This window comes from Yarrowia lipolytica, chromosome 1B (assembly GCF_001761485.1).
Source record: "Yarrowia lipolytica chromosome 1B, complete sequence".
Lineage (NCBI taxonomy): Eukaryota > Fungi > Ascomycota > Dipodascomycetes > Dipodascales > Yarrowia > Yarrowia lipolytica.
This window is the reverse complement of record NC_090771.1, coordinates 919,498-938,650: the sequence shown is the minus strand read 5'-3', so window position 1 is coordinate 938,650 and position 19,153 is coordinate 919,498. Positions and strand designations below refer to the sequence as shown.

The 19,153-nt window shown below is 48.5% G+C and overlaps 10 protein-coding genes and 3 non-coding genes across 13 annotated transcripts; 9 read left to right on the top strand and 4 right to left on the bottom strand.

The window, feature by feature from the left end:
- Positions 1–1,857: 1,857 nt before the first annotated feature.
- On the top strand, positions 1,858–2,718 carry YALI1_B09367g (uncharacterized protein; the record flags this gene model as incomplete). Its single annotated transcript, XM_500602.3, has 1 exon — positions 1,858–2,718. One exon carries the CDS (start codon positions 1,858–1,860, stop codon positions 2,716–2,718), a length of 861 nt encoding a protein of 286 aa, XP_500602.1.
- A 1,833-nt stretch (positions 2,719–4,551) lies between these two features.
- Positions 4,552–4,639, top strand: YALI1_B09340r. Its single transcript has one exon. It is a non-coding gene; the product is annotated as a tRNA-Gln (tRNA).
- Positions 4,640–5,252: 613 nt separating this feature from the next.
- Positions 5,253–6,281, top strand: YALI1_B09333g (uncharacterized protein; the record flags this gene model as incomplete). Its single annotated transcript, XM_500601.3, has 1 exon — positions 5,253–6,281. The coding sequence occupies one exon, from the start codon at positions 5,253–5,255 to the stop codon at positions 6,279–6,281; it is 1,029 nt and encodes a 342-aa protein (XP_500601.3).
- A 54-nt stretch (positions 6,282–6,335) lies between these two features.
- On the top strand, positions 6,336–6,796 carry YALI1_B09320g (uncharacterized protein; the record flags this gene model as incomplete). Its single annotated transcript, XM_068282015.1, has 2 exons — positions 6,336–6,567; positions 6,630–6,796. The coding sequence occupies 2 exons, from the start codon at positions 6,336–6,338 to the stop codon at positions 6,794–6,796; spliced, it is 399 nt and encodes a 132-aa protein (XP_068138116.1).
- A 7-nt stretch (positions 6,797–6,803) lies between these two features.
- YALI1_B09316g (uncharacterized protein) lies at positions 6,804–7,090 on the top strand (the record flags this gene model as incomplete). Its single annotated transcript, XM_068282014.1, has 2 exons — positions 6,804–6,954; positions 7,002–7,090. The coding sequence occupies 2 exons, from the start codon at positions 6,804–6,806 to the stop codon at positions 7,088–7,090; spliced, it is 240 nt and encodes a 79-aa protein (XP_068138115.1).
- A 53-nt stretch (positions 7,091–7,143) lies between these two features.
- YALI1_B09310g (uncharacterized protein) lies at positions 7,144–7,634 on the bottom strand (the record flags this gene model as incomplete). The annotated part of the gene is made up of 2 exons (XM_500599.3): positions 7,144–7,379; positions 7,505–7,634. The coding sequence occupies 2 exons, from the start codon at positions 7,632–7,634 to the stop codon at positions 7,144–7,146; spliced, it is 366 nt and encodes a 121-aa protein (XP_500599.1).
- A 309-nt stretch (positions 7,635–7,943) lies between these two features.
- Positions 7,944–8,696, bottom strand: YALI1_B09299g (uncharacterized protein; the record flags this gene model as incomplete). Its single annotated transcript, XM_500598.3, has 1 exon — positions 7,944–8,696. One exon carries the CDS (start codon positions 8,694–8,696, stop codon positions 7,944–7,946), a length of 753 nt encoding a protein of 250 aa, XP_500598.3.
- A 1,260-nt stretch (positions 8,697–9,956) lies between these two features.
- On the top strand, positions 9,957–10,959 carry YALI1_B09279g (uncharacterized protein; the record flags this gene model as incomplete). The annotated part of the gene is made up of 4 exons (XM_500597.4): positions 9,957–9,975; positions 10,052–10,078; positions 10,334–10,398; positions 10,657–10,959. 4 exons carry the CDS (start codon positions 9,957–9,959, stop codon positions 10,957–10,959), a joined length of 414 nt encoding a protein of 137 aa, XP_500597.2.
- Positions 10,960–11,516: 557 nt separating this feature from the next.
- YALI1_B09266g (uncharacterized protein) lies at positions 11,517–11,964 on the bottom strand (the record flags this gene model as incomplete). The annotated part of the gene is made up of 2 exons (XM_002142973.3): positions 11,517–11,884; positions 11,952–11,964. The coding sequence occupies 2 exons, from the start codon at positions 11,962–11,964 to the stop codon at positions 11,517–11,519; spliced, it is 381 nt and encodes a 126-aa protein (XP_002143009.1).
- An 858-nt stretch (positions 11,965–12,822) lies between these two features.
- Positions 12,823–13,740, top strand: YALI1_B09258g (uncharacterized protein; the record flags this gene model as incomplete). Its single annotated transcript, XM_500596.3, has 1 exon — positions 12,823–13,740. One exon carries the CDS (start codon positions 12,823–12,825, stop codon positions 13,738–13,740), a length of 918 nt encoding a protein of 305 aa, XP_500596.3.
- A 1,012-nt stretch (positions 13,741–14,752) lies between these two features.
- On the top strand, positions 14,753–14,824 carry YALI1_B09239r. The gene has a single exon. It is a non-coding gene; the product is annotated as a tRNA-Thr (tRNA).
- A 7-nt stretch (positions 14,825–14,831) lies between these two features.
- YALI1_B09238r lies at positions 14,832–14,950 on the top strand. The gene has a single exon (XR_002432072.3). It is a non-coding gene; the product is annotated as a 5S ribosomal RNA (ribosomal RNA).
- A 1,517-nt stretch (positions 14,951–16,467) lies between these two features.
- Positions 16,468–17,481, bottom strand: YALI1_B09211g (uncharacterized protein; the record flags this gene model as incomplete). The annotated part of the gene is made up of 1 exon (XM_500595.3): positions 16,468–17,481. The coding sequence occupies one exon, from the start codon at positions 17,479–17,481 to the stop codon at positions 16,468–16,470; it is 1,014 nt and encodes a 337-aa protein (XP_500595.3).
- Positions 17,482–19,153: the final 1,672 nt, after the last annotated feature.

Below are 19,153 nucleotides of genomic sequence, written 5' to 3'. Positions count from 1 at the left end.
AGTCAGACCGAGTTGCAGGTGAATCACTTGTCCTGATCGGTGTTTCAGGCGACCTACTGACTCCCTCGGTGGCAGATCTGTCCATGGCGCTGACTACATTAGCGGGGTTCGGAAACTCTCCCTTTTGGGTACTCTACCAATGGAAAACTCCACTAGCGCCGCCGGTGGGCTCCAGCTCTCCAAAAAGTTCTCCGAAAATTGGTTCTTGGCGACCATGAGACTGGAGGTCCTGGCACCAGCTCTAACGATGGCTTCAGTTGACTTTTCCATCTTGTTCCCCTGTTCAAAGTAGTTTTTCTTATCAGTTTTCGCCTTTTCCTTGAGAAGTGGGACCCTTCGCTCCAGACCCTGATTCTCTTCAATGATATCGACAAACCTGTCTAATCATCGGGAAATTGAACATTCTAGAGCCCTAAGAAGTTCCTTGGATGTTTAGGATGGGTTTCAGAAGTTCCTTGGATGTTTATGATGGGTTTCAGAAGCTCCTGGGATGTTTATAATGGGTTTCAGAAGTTCCTTGGATGTTTATGATGGGTTCTAGGTCGTAGTCCGAGAATCTGCAGGAGTTCCTACCCGTTCTGCTCAGTGCACTCCACTTTTCGTACGTAGTAGAGACACCGGGACTTCGAAATACTCTTGGTCGGAGAGAGTTTAGCTCCATTGTCAGAATTTTCTTACGAAAATGGTCACTTGTTCCTCCAATTCTGCCCTGTCTAGGTCTCCGGGGACCAGTCTATCTTGTGGTGAAAAGAGAATGCAGCTTCTTACAGCTGAGAAGAGCTCAATTGGCCAAGAGGAGTTGAAAAACCAGAGAAACCAGGATGGAAAAAGTACTTTACAGTACTGTGGAAGTCACTTTTTGTCCCGGCTACTTTTCTATATCTCGTTGAACCGGAATACTACTGCATTGTCGACGTCTCTCATATCAGCCGCGATTTCGAGAAAAACTTATAAATCCCTCGAAATAAACCGTAGAAGGCGACGCAAGGCTCGTACAATGCGCGTTTTGAAACTATACATTGCTAAAGTCTTTACAATGGTCCTGTTTTGGTACTGTACTTGGTGAGGTTCTGGAGATTCATTCTCCGTTCAAGTTGAGAATGGTAAGTCTGAACAGCATTCCCAAGGATCCATTCACTAAAAAGTACTAATATATATCATATTGGAATGTTGGTAATACCAATGAATTCCCCCCGACTCGTGAATTACAAATACACCAATAACTATGGAATTACATTGATATCCACCTGTCATTGCCATATTGTGGGTGGACATAAACTCCCCTCCCCCCCAGTTGGCTTATTTGTTAAGCGTCCCAAGTATAGTCGATATACTGTTGGGAGTTTTCATCCTTCTTATTCACTTTTTAACTACAGTACAAATTTCTGTTAAGGAACTACTTATATTGAACACACAGTAGCACTTCAGAACTGCCCCTCATTCTCCCAAATCGACTCCAACATCAACCATCTTCTAAGTAATGAATTTTGCAATGAATCTCCGACTATCGGCTTCGCCCCCACTCTCGCCCCCACTCGCCCCCACTCTGCGCCCTTTGCCCTTAATCACCCCCTTCTGCAAGCCACAACTGAGTTCAAGAGCCGTCTATACCCAGACAAGAGCCGCGCGAGGAAGGGTTCAACCAGCTTTTCGGGCCGTAAAAACGGTCAATTGGGAAACCAAGCGTTTAAACCGTCTATTACTAACCCTACAACACCTTTTGCGCCGTCTTTCAGCCGCTCACAAGCCAATTGACCCCCGTTCCGTCCAACCCTAACCACACCACCCCACACCTTATCTTACATCTCCACCGCACTCTCTCTCTCTTCTTCACCAACTACTACAACCTCTGTAAACATGTCTCTCAAGCAGTCTCTGAAAGTCGCACTGATCCAGTTTGCCGCCGGAGCCGACAAGGCGGCTAACATTGCCAAGGTGACCACCAAGGTGGCGGAGGCGGCGAAAAACGGAGCCAAGCTGGTGGTCCTCCCCGAATGCTTCAACTCGCCCTACGCCGTGTCGGCCTTCCCCAAATACGCCGAGAAGATCCCGGATGGCGAAACCACCTCGGCTCTGTCGGATCTGGCCAAGAAACACAACCTATTCCTGGTAGGAGGCTCATACCCGGAGTCCGACGCTGGCAAGGTCTACAACACGTCGGTGGCCTTCTCTCCCTCCGGCGACATTATCAGCAAGCACCGAAAACTGCACCTGTTCGACATTGACGTGCCCGGAAAAATCACCTTCAAGGAAAGCGAGACCCTGACCGGTGGCGACAAAATCACCCTGTTCGATATGGAGGGCTACGGCAAGATCGGCCTGGGCATCTGCTACGATATCCGGTTCCCCGAGGTGGCGGCCACCGCCGCTCGAAAGGGCGCCTTTGCCATGATCTACCCCGGCGCTTTCAATACCACCACCGGCCCGCTGCACTGGCATCTGCTTGCCCGAGCCCGAGCCGTCGACAACCAGCTGTACGTCATTGCGTGCTCCCCCGCCCAGGACCTCAACTCGGGCTACCACGCCTTTGGCCACTCGCTTGTGTCCGATCCTCTGGGCAAGATTATTGCCGAGGCCGACGTCGACGAGACCGTGGTTTACGCTGAGCTTGAGCCTGAAGAGTTGGCGGCAGCTCGACAGAACATCCCTGTTGGTACTCAGCGACGGTTCGATGCCTACGATGATGTGAGCAAGACCGCCAAGGTGAGTGCTGTTTAACGGCGTTGCGAGTATCGACAGAATTAGCGGAGCCATGGTTGAACACAGCTCATGCTTATGAGCGACGCTGTGCAATTCAAACTAGCTGGAATTAAAATATACACTTGCTGCTATGTGATGAATGAATGAATCTGATGAGATGAGATGCTCCGGGACTACGTACGACTCTCTTGTAGTTGTGGACTACGTACGACTTCTCTTGTAGTTATGAAGACGCAAGAAGTCTGCTTTGATATAATTGATGTGCAATTAGGAGTGGTTTCTGAAGACAACTTCTGAACAATTAACGAGTTCACAAATCAGATACGAGTTCATGTCTTGGAAGAGGGCTTCTGATGTTGTACTACTGTTTGAATATAGTATGTACTACAGTTGAGTCATGACCCGTGCACTCGTGGAAGTTGACAATCGACTGTCTAGAATCAATCGACTGTCTGCGATACAAGATCTTCTCAACTAAAAATCCCGTGGCTTCAGTCACTCTTTCTGGTCATTGCCATGGATAGAGTGATTCTATATTCTATGTGCATTTTCGAGCTGAAATATGGCCATCATCAACTCTTCCTGGCACATTCCAAACAGACCGCGGATTGTCTCCATCAGTTTTCATCTTCTCGGAGTTTCTTGACTAGAATCTCTTAGTCTGAATATCGCTTTCTGAATCTGGTTTCAACCTGGATTCGTTGCCATAATCTGGAGTCGGTGCTATCAGCCCAGTAAGACTACACTTCAAGAAGCTGCCCAAGTGGACTCTGGGATTGTGGCTTTCTCTTGTTGGATTCCAGTATGGATCTCGTCCGTCTGACCCGACTATCGTCTGTCTGATCCAAGTATCGCTCGTCTGATCCGAGTATGGATCTCCTCTGTCAGGTTCAAGGACTCCAGCTTCTTCAGCGCTGCCCACACATGTTCTCAAGCATGTGTTTTGATAGACCAACTAGCTGTATCAGAGCCCGGGCTCCTCGTGTCAAGTTTCGTTGCTCGCCATATTGGAGAACTTGGAAGGCGCTCGCTACTTCGATATTCTGGTAACTATCTTGTGTTTTTCGACCTGAAATCAAATCACACAGGCTATTTGGAGTCAATTGAACTGGTTTGTGGCGACAATTGAGCAATATTACCACTATTAGCGGGCTCCCAAGATCCCATCGGTGCCTTCGGGGTTAGATGCCGACATACAGGCATATTTAGACCAACAGGGTTGCATTAGAATGTCTATAACGGGAGGTTGAGGGGTTATATAACGTCCCAATAGATTTTTGGAATCATTATGACTTCCCAGAAACTTCAAGACTTTGTATGAGTTGTTTATTAGGCGAGTTGAAGATATCAATATACTACTTAAGTTTAGTTAAGAAATTGAAAAAATCCGAATACGTACTTGTAAAAGTACTCTTTTTAGTAGTTTAATACATTAATAATCAGGTTAAAACTCTCTAAATCCACTCTATATACTTATTTAAGAAATTAATTGTAGTTTTATACAAAATAATATCATTCTAGATACATATTACTAGAAAACACTTTTGTTGCCTTTACTTGACTGACACATCTCAATTGAGTCTATTTACTGATGCTCAAGTAATTAATTCAAGTCCATGGACCCATATCAATACACATCAGAGACGTTCAAATCTGACCAGATAAAGTCTTATCTAGCACTACTCGCCGTCAAAAATCAAGCTGAAACTCCGGTATTCCTCCTTCGCCTCCTAATCTTCCCTAAAATGGGATGTTTTTTTATTCTTTTTTATGATTTTTTTATTCTAAATATGATTTAATTTTCTCCCTTCCTTCTCAAAAACTCCCCTATCGAACCTTGCCCCAACTTTCGGTTGTATAGTGTAGTGGTTATCACCTTGGATTCTGACGAAAGCTCAGCTAACTTCCAGTAACCCCGGTTCGAGTCCGGGTACGACCTATCTTTTTGTCGGCTTCTTTTTTGGCCCGTTCGAGAGCTCCAGGCGTCTTGTATGTCAATCATACATACTTGTTATAGGTTATGAGCTAAGACTATAGAGTGCCAACTAACACCCCATCTGAAAAACATGATCCTGTGAAGCTCAAGACGTGATTTTTGAAACCCAAGTTCTCCTTGCCGTTTGCTACCGTCTCCAATTTCAAAATTCCAAAAATGCCCACCCTATCGTGCCCTATACACCCCCTCCCTACCCCATAGTAAACACCAGTCTTACACACATATTTCAGAACTCCCAACCCCCGGGTAACCGCGGTGGGTAGTTATAAAGCAGAAAAAATCCACCCCTTGTCGTCATAACCACAGAGCCCATTGGTGAGTACCAACCGACACAAACAGGGAGAGCGCACAGCGCACAGCGCACAGCACACAGTCGCGCGCACAATGCTCTTCCTCTTGACATGATGATATCGAAAACCTTTCTTGAACTCCTGAGAGTGATTTCTTATAGACTACAACGGTATCTGATTTTTGTGATTCTGCCCTTGTTGCCTTTTTTTCCGCCTTACTAACCAAAGTCCGCCGTCGTTGAGCTCGCACAGCGCCAATTTGTGTAATGAAAAAACAAAACTTGAACGCGTTATACCCCCATCCATACCCGTATGTGGTGGATGTCGTGCCACCGGTGATACACAATCCCATCTCGGTGTTGTATTTTCTCTGTAGATGGATCTTTGCCGGCAATACAAGCCCAGAGTATACCGCCGAGTATGTTGATGGTGTAGTTCGGGCCGTTGGAGACGCTCGCGAGGGTCTGTGGAAGATGGGCTTCTTTGGCAAGGGCATCTTGTCTCGGTCCGAGCCCTCGTGGGACATTCGAACCAAGAGACGTCTGGGTCTCCATGTGGAGGAGGGGGTGTATGCCCCTGAAGAGGTGACTCAGTTCCGACGAGAGCAGCGGCAGCATTTCAAAGCCGAGCGAGCCAAGGCCGAGGAGGAGGAGCTCAAGAGACGCCAGGACATTGATCGGGGTCTGGCGGTGGCTGACAAGAATGAAGACGACAAGCCTGTTCGTCCGGAGTTTGATCGGGACGCGTTTCTCGCCAAGTCTTACGAAATGGAGAAACGAACGGAAGACGACGAGGTGGTGGATTCGCTGGGCAACCTCGTGGATATCGAGTTTCTACAGCTCATGGACGTGGAGGCGCTGTTTCTTCACATGGCGTTTGGACTCAAGGTCGGCGACATGGATGTGAAGGCCATGGTTGACGAGTTCACCCGCAAGGACCCTCGGTTTCTGACCTATTACGCCGTCTACCACCACTACCGATCGCTAGGTTGGTGCGTTCGGTCGGGCATCAAGTTTGGAGCCGACTTTCTGCTGTACAAGAAGGGTCCTCCGTTCACCCATGCCGAGTTCTGCATCAAGGTGATGCCTAAGGACGAGCCCATGCCCGACTTTTGGTGGCAGTCGAACCTGTGTCGAGTCATTGGCGGAGTCAAGAAGACCACTGTCTTTTGTTTTGTGGATGTGCCAAAGGTCGAGGGCGTTGTCGATGATGCCAAGCTGGTGGAGGTGTTGAAGCAGTTCAAGGTGCGAGAGGTGGTGTATAGGCGGTGGATTCCCTCGAGGAATCGGGACTAGCGGCGGTGGCGGGTGACAGAGTGAGATTTGAACGGATATGCCGGAACTCTCAGAATGTTCTTCACCAGAGACTTCACCAGAAACTTCACCAGAAACCTCACCAGAAACTTCACCAGAAACTTCACCAGAAACTTCACCAGAAACTTCACCAGAAACCTCACCAGAAACTTCACCAGAAACTTCACCAGCAACTTCACCAGCAACTTCACCAGCAACATTCTTCACCAGAAACTCCACCAGCAACATTCACACCAGAACCGTGCTTGTCCCCACCAGCAACAATGCCGTTGAACAGACCCAAGGTCTTGGTCACTGCCCATTGAATCTCGCAGGCGTGACGCCAATCAGCAAAGACCCACAAGCGCCACCAATTTCAAGTCTGTACTTTAGAAGATGGAGCCAGAGATCCTGAATTGGAATCCACGGAGATCGAACAAGTAACCATTAGTTTCAACCAGAAGCAACAGTTCCTTCGTCATATCATCTCTTTTCCTCCAGTATATCGTCACCGTTGACATATGTATGGACTTCTTCAGCTCAATAGTTCCTTATCCACGGAGATCTCTTACATCCACCCCTCTAGAACGGATTTATCGATCTCGATCTAGACTGTGGTTTACAGGCGAATATTTATTCATGTACATATCACTTGTTGGGGATGGTTTCAGGACATGTATTACGGCGTGTAGAGAATAGTTGGCATCGATTTGTGAGCTGAAGTCATAACTCCTGCTGTACATTTGTCAGTCCATATCAATGTAGGTGAAACGTCCAAGACATCGCAGTATCGTATTCATACTACCTCCTAGACTTACAATCGCTCCCACAATCTCTCTATAAATACATTCTATTCTATAATACACTAGAGCTCTCCTCGAAAGGCCTTGTTGACCCACGCACAATCTCTCTTGCCGTCCTCGGCCTTGGAGGAGGCGTCAGATCCGTCGTAGCCGTCGCCAGGCTTGGAGATGCACACGTAGCCGGACTTGTCGGGATACACGCACTTGATTTCCGACGCGGGGAACTGGCACGGGCACTCCAGTGGCGAGTTGACGCATGTGAGGGTATCGGGGCATACGTGGCCGTTATCACACGAGACTGGGTTAGTAGATGATGGATTGATTACCAAGCCGCCATGTCTGGGTTATGTTTGTACGGCCATCTGATAGGTAACCTGGCTCTTCCCAGCGGTCACTCCACTCTCACTCCATTCAGCTACTCACCCTTGTGATACTCCTGGTTGTGCCAGGACTCCTCGACGGCAAACTCCTTCTTGAGCATCTGGTTGAAAAAGTTGCCGAAAATCTGGGCGTGCGCGGCCGCCGCACATGTCAAAATCACTGTTGGTCGCATGTTGGAGTGTGGTACCGGGTGGTGGTGTAGAGACACGTCAGTATTTCACTACTTGTAGTGCATCTCGAACCCAATCACGGAGGAATTTAAGTTGATTTTTGGAGTATTTTTGGAATATTCCGATAAATGTCAAAAGGGCGAAAAAAACCGATTTTCGATATTCTCGACATCTAATTGACCATCCCACATCATCAGTTCTATCATCAAGGTCTTCTGTCTACCGTCGTTAACATCTATATTCAGTATACCTTTGTGGTGCCACTGTCAACGTCTATCCAGTATAAATATCGCTTGTTCGAACCAAGTTGTTCAACTAGTGCCGTAAAACTCCCTCCACAAAGGCATCACCATGGGTAGATTCTCCGCGCTCAGCCCCGGGTACCGCTCCCCAATCACCTTGACCAACTCATCGTACCACACCTTGTATCCAGGTCCGGCAAAATGCAGGCCGTCCTTGAGATACTTGGTCACTGAGGTTTCGTGCTCGTTACCCTCCCCTTCAACGGTGCTGGGAAACGGCATTCCGGGCTCCCATCCAGCGTCGGTAGCAAAAGCGTGCCACAGATTAGTGCTAGGAAGACCCATCTTGAGAGCCACCTCACAGGCGGCTTCGGAGTACCTCTTTTGCAGCTGTGACGACCGCGGGTTCACGCCCGGCTCGTCCTTGAACATTTCTCTTCGAGCCAGTTCGTCGTGGGGCGCGGGACCCGTGAGGATCACCTTGATACCGCGGTCCACCGCCTGCTGAGCCAGCTTCTCCAGATTGGCCTTGTATCGGTCGAGAGGAACATGTTGTTCGTTGGTGGCGCTGTCGTTGGACCCGAAGAAAATCACCACCAGCTTGATTCCCTTTTCATGCTCCAAAATGTGGTGGAAAAACTGGACCGCCTGGTCCGTGTTGTAGCCCGAGTATCCTCTGACGAGAATGTCCATTTTGCGCTGGTACAGATGTTGAAGGGCCGGGGCGAGTGCAAAGGTGAGATCCTGGTCGCTTGAGTACTGCGTAATTGAGTCTCCAAACAGGAGAATCTTGTCCATATCCGGATTCATGGGTGGAGTCATTATGGTTGGTTGAATGAGTGTGATGGAAAAGACATGATGCGCAATGGATGGGCACTAACTGCAGTACGAGTACGGTATCGTACAATGCTTGTGGGTGTATAATGGTAGGAAAATCAAGAGACAAAGAGAGTAATGGCCGCCTGAGATGGTTTTTGTGATGTTTTGCGGGCAAATCGGCCCTTTCGGCTATTTTATCGCCGATATATTCAGCGTGTTGAAGTTATTAATAATTAGTTGGGATACTAATGCTACTGTTAAGTAATATTGTTAAGTATGTGTAGGATCTACGGTCAGCCATTCAGGAAAAGAGATGAACAGAAACAGCAGACTTCAGACTCTTGAGGGTCTTTCTGGATTGGGTGTGATGCGAGGTGTCTATCCAACAAGTACAGTAAAGTACAGTACCGGTGGTTCAACACTTCTCCATCTTGACGTTGGTGTTTTTTTCATTATATATATATCTCTCACTTTTTCTTTCTTTTTTTATTATTTTTTTTTCAATTTTTTTTTTCATTTTTCATTTTTCATTTTTCATTTTTCATTTTCATTTTTCATTTTCATTTTTCATTTTCATTTTTCATTTTCATTTTTCATTTTCATTTTTCATTTTTCACTCTACATGCCATCCCCTATCAACAGCTCAGGCATGGTCTGACCATCACAGGTTGTCACACACCCACCCAAATCCACCCAATCCAACCAAAATATACCAATTAAATCCATTTGTGTGTGTTTCCCATCCCTCCCCCTCTCATTCCCTTCCTCTCTCATTCCCTTCCGGGTCCTTCGCGACTAAAAAAGCTCGAAACACGGTACACATCCGCCCACTCTCTCACATTCGCGCTCGCAATGATCCACTTGACAGACGGCTTTTAAGCTTGAACAACGTCTGGCAGGTGGACCTCACAGTAGCTTGTAATGATAATTGATGGGGGTAAGGCTGTGCAAGAGTCGTGCTATTTATACACTGTGGGAGAGTATGATGATCGTTATACGATGCTTGCACGATACGTACATACTGTAGTTGGTACTGTAGCTGTAGCTGTGCTTGTGACACGTCATATATATCTCCTGTGACCTTCTGCCACCTTCTTCTCCCACATCTTCTCCTTTATTTGCCCATTACCACGTGCATTGTGTCACCGGGAACCATCATCGCCTGACGCTGGTGCGCACTGTCATCCCACCCGACTTTTTGAATTTTGGACTTGTGATCTTATCTCACACATTTTGGCACCAGAAAAAAATACCACCAACACAATGTTCAGCGACATGCAAAGTGAGTATGCCGAAGGACGGGGAGGATGGACGGTGCCGGTGGTGCATCGAGGCGACTCGAACAGGAATTAACACAGAATATGGCGCGGCCTTCACGGCTGGAGGTGAGTGATGAGGTGATGAGGTGATGAGACGCGTTACGCGGTGCAGTGAAACGACAGAAACGTGTGACGCGGGCGAGATACGAGATATGAGACTGGAAAAGGGATGGAACCATAACACGCACACAGACACACAATCTACGACTGAAGCACTCGACCTATGTTGGGACACTCGATCTACGACTCACTCGATCTACGACACATTCGTCAGTCGATATACAACGTGATCTCCACACCGTTTTGAATACACTAACAAAGGCATCTTCTTCATCTTTCTGGGAATCATGACCTTCTTCGATTCCGCTCTTATGGCGTTTGGAAACGTAAGTATAGTGGATTTTGGTTACAGTGATCCATGCTGAGAGTGCCGATTCAAGCTATGGACCGGGTCATCTTGAGACAAGTTCTGGATCTCCAGCTCTGTGGATCCAGGTAGTCTCTAGCTCTTGATCTCCAAATACTCTTGACACTCTCAAGCTGGATCTGGCTCTCACACTCTGGATCCCATCTCTGGATCTCCAGTTACCATGCGCTACTGTAGAGACAAGCTCCCCCATCCTCTACACCCATGACTAACCCAGATTCTCTTTCTGATCGGAATCACCCTGCTGATCGGACCCCAGAAAACGCTGGCGTTCTTTGCGAGACGCCAGAAGCTGCGAGGATCGATAGCGTTTGGGCTGGGAATTTTCCTCATTCTCATCAAACGGCCCTTCATTGGCTTTGCTATCGAGCTGGTGGGCATTCTGGCGCTATTTGGCGACTTTTTCGCCGTCATTGTCGCGTTTCTACGGTCCATGCCCGTCATTGGGCCTATTCTCCGCCACCCCGCCGTGGCTCCCGTCATTGACCGACTTGCTGGAGTCCGAATTCTCCCCGTCTAAGTTGCCATACCGGACTCGGTATACGGGGTATTGGGTGGATCCAGGTCAAGTAGTTGCATAGATGTATAGATATGGTGCTTGTTCGTAGAGGCCGGTGTCGTTTGCCTTGGATCTCTTATTATGACGTAGATATTATCTCCATATTACCCTCTCCAAATTCCGTTGCTGATCTCGTCATCGCCAATTGAGTTAATTACTACCTTGCGCAGTGGCAATCGAGCACTACGCGGATGGGGAAGAGCATTGGAAACGGAGATGGTCACGTGAAGGGGGCCGGTGTGCTACGACCAGCAATTACATTACACGGTACTGTTAGTTACAAGTACCAGTACAATTGTACCTGTATTGCACTGTATGTACTGTAATACAGTGACTACAACGTCACCTCTCCTACAAAGGACACGTGACGTGAAGAGGACAAGCGGGACCAGATGTCAACTGTATGGAGTCTGGATCATTTCTGCAGGTTCAATTGCAACTGTCGCCTGTCCTCCCGCTCGCATGTCCCACCCTCCACATGTCGTCAGTCGTCACTTCCAATCATTCAATATCATTCACTAATAGTTAGCATTGATGAGATAATCTCCCAGAGCCTCAACGACCTTGGTGGCCTCTCCGGGCTGCACGCCCTCGGGGTAGTGGCCCACAATGATGGCCTGGCCGGTTCGCACGGCGATAATGCCGGACTGCTCGTGCTTTCCGTAGATGGATCGGTCGTCGGCTCGCAGAAGGAAGTACTTCTGGCCAGCAATGTGCAGACCGCCAGCCTGCAGAGGAGAGGGGTCGTCGAAGCCCTTGGCCAGCTCCAAGACCTCGGCGGGGGCCACGGAGAAGCCCGAGGTGGTGCACCAGACGGAGTCACCGGCTCGGGAGAAAATGGCGGCCTTATCGACCTTGCCAGATCCAACCAGGTTGTCAACGTAAGCTGTGTTAGTGTTGCTGTGGGGGGGGGAAGCGAATTGCGCCCGCTCAGCGTGCCGTTAGCTGCTCACCTTGCCAAGACATGTTTTCGTGTGTTGTGTGTGTTGTTTGGTAGTGAGTATAAGATGAGATGTCGTGTTAGGAGCAGCTACAGATATGTACACTTGGACGTGCGTGATCTGGCGGTAGGGTAACCTTGGGGGGGGAGTGAACAAGTAAGGAGACAAGATGGATTGGTTTGGGTTTGTGGTGTGATTAATTGGAGGAGGGGGGGGTCGTAGACACGTGACGAGACGTGACGTCTTCCCCCCGCGCCGCGCCCGCGCCCCCCCCCCCACGTGGACCCTCCTCCCTCCGTCTTTCGTTCTGGTTGCTACTCTGTTTTGACATGTACGGGTCTTCCTCCTTGCTCCAACCATGTCTCTGCTCTATCCTCTAGACCCGGTCTAATTCCACGTCTAGTGGCGTCTGAGTTCGAGTCTGAGTCAGTTTGGCGGCCGTGGGATTGGAACTAATTACCACGAGTGGGAGAGCTGGAATCCTAACAGTTCAGTGCGGGTGCGGTGAACTATGTACTTGTACCTACTACTTGTAGTAGTAATTAGCCTGAGTGAAACTTGCAAAATTGCTGAGTCGTAGTATGGCTAATAAGGAGGTAGATATCTCCATGGTTGGCAAGATGGCGGATTCGCCCCGATCAAACATCTCATCTGCCGCCTCGTTGATGCACCCCTGAGTCTTCGAGGCTTTTCTATAATAGTATTGCATTTTCGAGTTCCCCTGGCCACCGGACAGGCGTGTGTCTGCATGGAATGTCCGGATATGAAGGGCTAACTCCGTTATCTCCATTGGTCCCAAACCTTAAAATATTTGCATGCACTGGGAACTGTACAAGGATATTTTTGTAGGGCACTGAAGTTGCACCAGAGTTCCGCGCACAACATGGCCCCTCCGACACAAAGACGATACACAAACAACCGAAAGCGACGAGGACCGCGAGAGGTGGGCGGAGCCAAGACAGGCGACGGTCTGACGCGTATCATGAAGCGAATCAGAGACCTGGAGCGGGTGCTCAAGCGGCCGGTTCCTATGGACGAGCAGAAGCGAATCGAGCTGGAGCGGGCGGTGGCGGCGTACAAGGTGCAGGCCGAGGACATTATTGGCGACCGAAAGAACAAGAAGAACGTTGAAAAGTACCGGATGATTAGGTTCTTTGAGCGGCAAAAGGCGTCGCGAAAGGTCAAGCAGGCTCGCAAGCTGGTGGAGCAGGCCGATTCGGATGCCAAGAAGAAGGACGCCGAGGCTCTGGTGGTCAAGTACATGGCCGACCTGGCCTACACGATCCATTTCCCCAACGACATCAAGTACATTTCTCTGTATCCCAATGGTGCTGTGGATGAGACTGCCGAGTCGTCCAAGCAGCGTGAGAAGATGCGGGCGGAGTTTGCCGAGCAGATCAAAAACGGCGAGCTGGACGTGGATCTCGAGCGGGCCGAGCAGGTTGCCACCACCAAGAAGAGCAAGAAGAAGCGTGAGGCTGGCGCCGATGAGGAGGTCAAGGGGGACGACGAGGACGACGAGTTTTTGGAAAAGGCCCCCAAGAAGGCCAAGGTTGAGGAGGAGGAGAGTGATGATGATGAAGAAGATGAAGAAGACGACGACGACGACGACGACAGCGACGACGATGACTCTGATGACTCTGGGGAGCCCCAGATGGAGATTAAGAGAACTGCTGACGAGAAGCAGACAAAGGAGGAGGAGTCTGACTCCGAGGAGTTTGTCGACGAGTCTGAGGCCGAGTCTGAGGGAAAGCCCGAGTCTGAGGAGAACTCAGAGGACCAGGATGACGAGTCCGAGTAGGATATGGATATAGATTTCTAACATGTTTCATTATATACCGCGTGGAGGGTAGGGGTGTTGGTTAGATAGTCTGGCAAAGGTGTGGATATGCAGGTAGGAGGAGACCGTATCTCATCGAGAGAGTGTTTGTTTGTGTGCGTAGGCAACGTGTTATCCCTGCTTGGATGTGGTATGGGGACATGATTGTTTTATTGGTAGACTGTACTGTGCTAGACAGAGTCGAGTGTGTCTCTCATGGCTTGTTAGGGTCTTCAGCAGGACTCGATTTCCATTTCATATTGAATTCTATATCTCTGGCATGGCGGTACAGGCGCTGTACTAGTACTGGTGCCGCCTCTCCTTGCGTCTGTCGTTCAGGTGCATTTGTACACGATATTGTTGTATTTAGTTGGAAGAGGGTCAATTTGTTAAGGTATTATGAAAGAGCATCAATTTGTTAATACATTACGTCAGACATTTCAATCGTTCACTATTACGTGTAGGTGTTAGTTGACCAGATCCCCCGAGTCTAAGTGCAGTATAAGTATAGTGACAGTGTGTCACTGGAAGTGCGGTATACAAGTATACGGTGAAGAACTAGTGTATCCTGCCGTGTGGTATGTTAGGTAACCCAGATTCTTGTAGTGGTACTCATAACTACCCATTCTTCAATCAACCACCTTTACACCTGGTAAATGATTTACATATGTCTCCCTTTCTTCTCGTTTAATTTTTTGACAAACTCAAACAACGTGCATTTCAGACGCGTCTTTGATACACCTCTGCAGTTGTTTTTTACGGCCAAACGCGTCTTCGGGGACCGATACACGTGATCTGACAGCATCTAGTGTTGTCCAAACAGTGTAGCGACGCTCCAGGACCGGATTGGACACTTTGATATGTGAAACCCGATCAGTATGACCCAGATCTAGGCCAAAACAGCGAAGATACGTGGTTTTTTGCGGGTTTTCGCGGGTTTTCTCTCCCACATTTCACATTGCAGTACCCACGTTTTCCTTCTTTCCAGCGAATTGCCTTCGTGGCCAAGTGGTAAGGCGCAGCACTAGTAATGCTGAGATCATCAGTTCAAATCTGGTCGAAGGCACTCCTTCGGTTGCGGCCATATCCTGGTGAAAATACGGCTTCCCGTTCGATCAGCCATAGTCAAGCACCAGAGAGCCTAGTTAGTATTGTAGTGGGAGACCATACGAGAATCCTAGGTGCTGCAATCTTTTTGCCCACGAGCGTAGTTATCGGGCTGTTTTTGCCATGTGTTTTTGCCCATGTGTTTTTTGCCATGTGTTCTTTTTTAATATTTTTTTAATATTTTGTTTATATTTTTATATTTTTATATTTTTATAATTTCAATTTTTGTTCTTGGCCATATGTTTCGTGCCTTGTGCCAACTTAGCAGGTCTACCCTCGCCCTTACTAAATGGTGCGCAATGAGACGGCAAACAGTAGAAACCGGTCCAAACTACATCCATCTTCCGCTTCCTGAACTCCTCGGTCTTCCCCAGTTCATAACCAAACCCTACCAAGTCCTCTCATGACGCGTAGCGAAACCCATATACCACAAGAAACACGCAATTGTCCCGGAACTTCTGTTTCTGCCATCTGACTACAAGTAGTCTTGGAACGTGGTTCGCGGAACATGCCGAACCGAGGCTCCAGACGAGTAAATCCTGGTCAATGCCTCGGCTGGCATTGTCACTGGACAACTTCAAAATGATCCAACGAACCTCTAACAAACCTCTACCGAACCTCTACCGAACCTCTACGAACCCCTTCCGTCTCAGCTGTTAGATATGGAATGAATGGAGATGGATCTATGACTATGAGAGTACTGTATGCAGAACAGTCAGAGATAAACAGTAAGAGAGACATAGATAACCCATTACCGTGTCCGACTCTAATATTCCCAAGGCCATCTCTTCTCACCCCCATGGTGAACCTCAGTGTCCTTCTAAAGGTACAGTACTCTCGATGCCTTGGCTACGGAGGCTACTCTGAGCTCTCCTACAGTCTTGACTAGGAGTCCCTTGGTACGCTCTGAGCAATTATATCTGCAAGAGCTGCTCATTCAACAGTGTCGGCCGTTATTCGACATTGTGGGCTTACCGGCCTTCCATTCATTGCTCCATCGCACCTTCGTTGGTTAAGAACATGGATCACGTGCCCCAAAGTGATTATGTAACGGATAAAAACGTTAAAGAGCTGTACCGATACAAGCTCTCTTCGAACCAGCGACCCGACACAGCGGCGTCGGCAAGTCTGTTGCTGACTAACAGTTACTAGCAAAAACGTTTAAATATACTAAATAAATGAAATTTATGTACCCGTACCGCTACTTGTACAGCCACTGCGCTTTTCTCTAACGTTCTACAGTATTTTGTACTTCAGTCTGTTGCATGGTCCGATTTAGCGCCACTAAAAATAATATATCCAAAACCTTAATCCTTATCAACAAAGAGATAAGCTGTAGGGTGGAAAAAATTCTTTGTTTTGTTTTTGTTTTTTAATTTTTTAATTTTTCATTATATTTTTGACAGCTATCTCCGAAGGTCCTTTTTGATATCAAAATGATGGCAAATTTCTCCGGAGTTACAATCTACTGCTACGAGCTTTGTACTCAGAGTTACACATCTACCGCTACGGCCACTGTACTCTTACTCATACTTTCACTGGTCTCATCAATCAATCAATCTCTTCTATGTCTATGTCTATAAATATGGTTCACCAAGCTGTTTAGCAGAAGTCAAAGTCGGGGAATCCGAGGTCAACACCCCACTTGGGCTTGGAGGTTCGGTGGATACCCTCGGTCTTGTGGAGGTCGTTCAGAGCCTTGAGGTCCTCCTGGGACAGGGTGACGGCGGACTTTCCGTTCTCGACGATTCGAGAGTTGGTGACAGACTTGGGGATGACCACGGTGCCGTTACCAATGTGGTAGGAGGTGAGGATTCCTCCGGGAGAGGTGTTGTACTTGTCGGCCAGAGAGACGACGAGCTCGTTCTTGAGCAGAGGGCCACCGACAGAGCCAAAGGGAGAGAAGGCGGTCATGACAATGTTGTTCTTCTTGCAGAATTCCATGAGCTCGAGCTGGGGCAGCAGAGGGTGGAGCTCGACCTGGTTGACGGCGGGGACAACCTCGGCCTCCTTGAGCAGCTCCTCGAGGTAAGGGATGGAGAAGTTGGAGACACCGATAGACTTGGTCTTGCCGGTCTTCAGAACAGCCTCCATCTGCTTCCAGGTCTTGGGCTGGGAGCCGGACTCGTCAATGTCTCGAGAGCCATCGGGTCGCAGGGGGTAGACGGGGTCGTTACCGTTAGGGTTGAGGGGAACGGGCCAGTGGATGAGGAGCATGTCGACGTAGTCAAGACCCAGTCGCTCCAGAGACATGTCGAGGTTCTCCTCGACTCGGTCGTGGTAGGTGACCCAGATCTTGGTGGTGACGAAGATGTCTTCTCGCTTGACACCCTTCTCCATGGCTCGCTTGATTCCGAGTCCGACGGCGTCTTCGTTTCGGTAGTTGAAGGCGGTGTCAATGTGTCGGTAGCCTCCCTCGGTGAGGGCGCACTCGACGGCGCCAGCCACCTCCTCGGTGGTGGACTTCCAGGTTCCAAGACCGATGGCAGGGATGGTCTTGCCGTTGTTGAGAGTAAAGTCGAGAGAAGTCATTGTGTGTTTGTGGGTGATCTGGATGTGTTGTTTGATGGGGATTTTGGACAGGATTCGCCCCCGTTTATATACTGACCGGAACATGGTCTTGCTCGGATTCGGACTACGGTTTGTGACGTCATGATTCCCATCTGGTCAGGGTGTATAGTGTTTGAGAATGCAGCATTGGAGGCATATTGGAGGTAGAGCGACAGAGTTTGGAGAGTTTTGGGAGACGGACGGCGTTCATTTTTGTCCGACAGGGCCCTGGTGGTCATTTATGTCCCTCAACCATATCGGACTGTGTGTGCTTTTTCCCGACCAGTAGCAATCGTCTAGGTGAGACTAGGCCGGTTGGCGATGAGGTGTAGCTACCGCTTGAGTCAGATTGGTTTCCGGGGCGTTTTTTTTGGCAACAATCTCCTTCTGACGCACACTTGTTGGTTCTCCGTATCAATGCCAAAAGTGGGCACCGGACCAGTGTTTGAAAAAGACTCTTTGGTGGCCGCTCTTTTTGCCGCTCTCTCTCCTATTCCCGTGGCAACGCCACGCTTGGGCCCGCTCTCCCACCCCTTCGTCTGCTGGTGTTATCTGATAGCCGAATCATACGGTTTACCTTTAGCAAATGTAAGCACACATGGTGACAAGGGCCAAAAGTGAACGACCAGGGTTGGGTAGGCGAGCTGCTGCCATGGAGCCAGTGTTGCTAACCTACACCGCGTGGATCGGTGTCGGGGATCGGATTGCGCCCCGGGATCAGGCCAATTGGCTTCTTTCACCACGTTTGTGTCCTTGTTTCTGGTTGTGTGCCACTTTTGGCCTCCATGGCGTTCACATTTGGTACGAGGACCGCACCAGTGGGTGTATCGTCTGCTATCTCACATCATATACGCCACTTGTGCGACTTGCATTTGTGCGACTTCTTACAAGTAGTACACGGCCGTGAAAGGGAGCAGTTGGTGACGTCACAAGTGAATGCGTATAAAAATGCGAATAAAATTGCGTATAAAAAATGCGTATAAAAAATGCGTATAAAGTGGCGGCGTTAAAAAGTGAATGCGTATATAATGCTATAACAAATGTATAAAAACATGTTGGGAATAATAGCCAAAGACGCATGGTTTGTGCGGGAGTGTAAAGGGAGCTATTTGCTGTAAGGAGGTCAATAAACCGGGGGCAAAAAGCCACCGTGGGCGGATAATTGAGGCGAAAATCGACAATATTTTCTCATCCAGTTGATCTGCCGCCATAAATCCGCCCCCACTATACCCCTCCATTACCCCTCCACTCAGCCAACCGTTATTATGTCTCATCCACCCCTTGCAGAAACAGTCCCTGCAGATAAAAAAGAACAAGAAAATAAAGAACAAGAAAAAAAAGAACAAGAAAAAGAAAGAAAAAGAGGAAAAAACAGGGAAAAAGAAAGAGAGAAAGAGAGAAAGAGAGAGAGAAAGAAAGAGAGAAAGAGAGAAAGAGAGAAAGAGAGAGAGTGGCTCTGCAAGCTGTTGTCTCGTTATGTTGTCTGTCTTGGGTTACAACACGGACCAAATGCGGAATGAGCAGTGTCTCACAATATGGATGGGAAAAATAAAATAAAAAAAAAACGCGCCAAAAACGCCCGCACCCTTGGCAAGGTCTCAACGAGATATTCAAACACATTGTGAGACCAGATGTGAGACCTTTGGCTTGTGAAAGTGGTGGCGATTATACTCGTACCCGTACTGTACTCGTGTTCGTACTTGCACTAGCACTTGTCATCCACCACGCCCACTTGTTG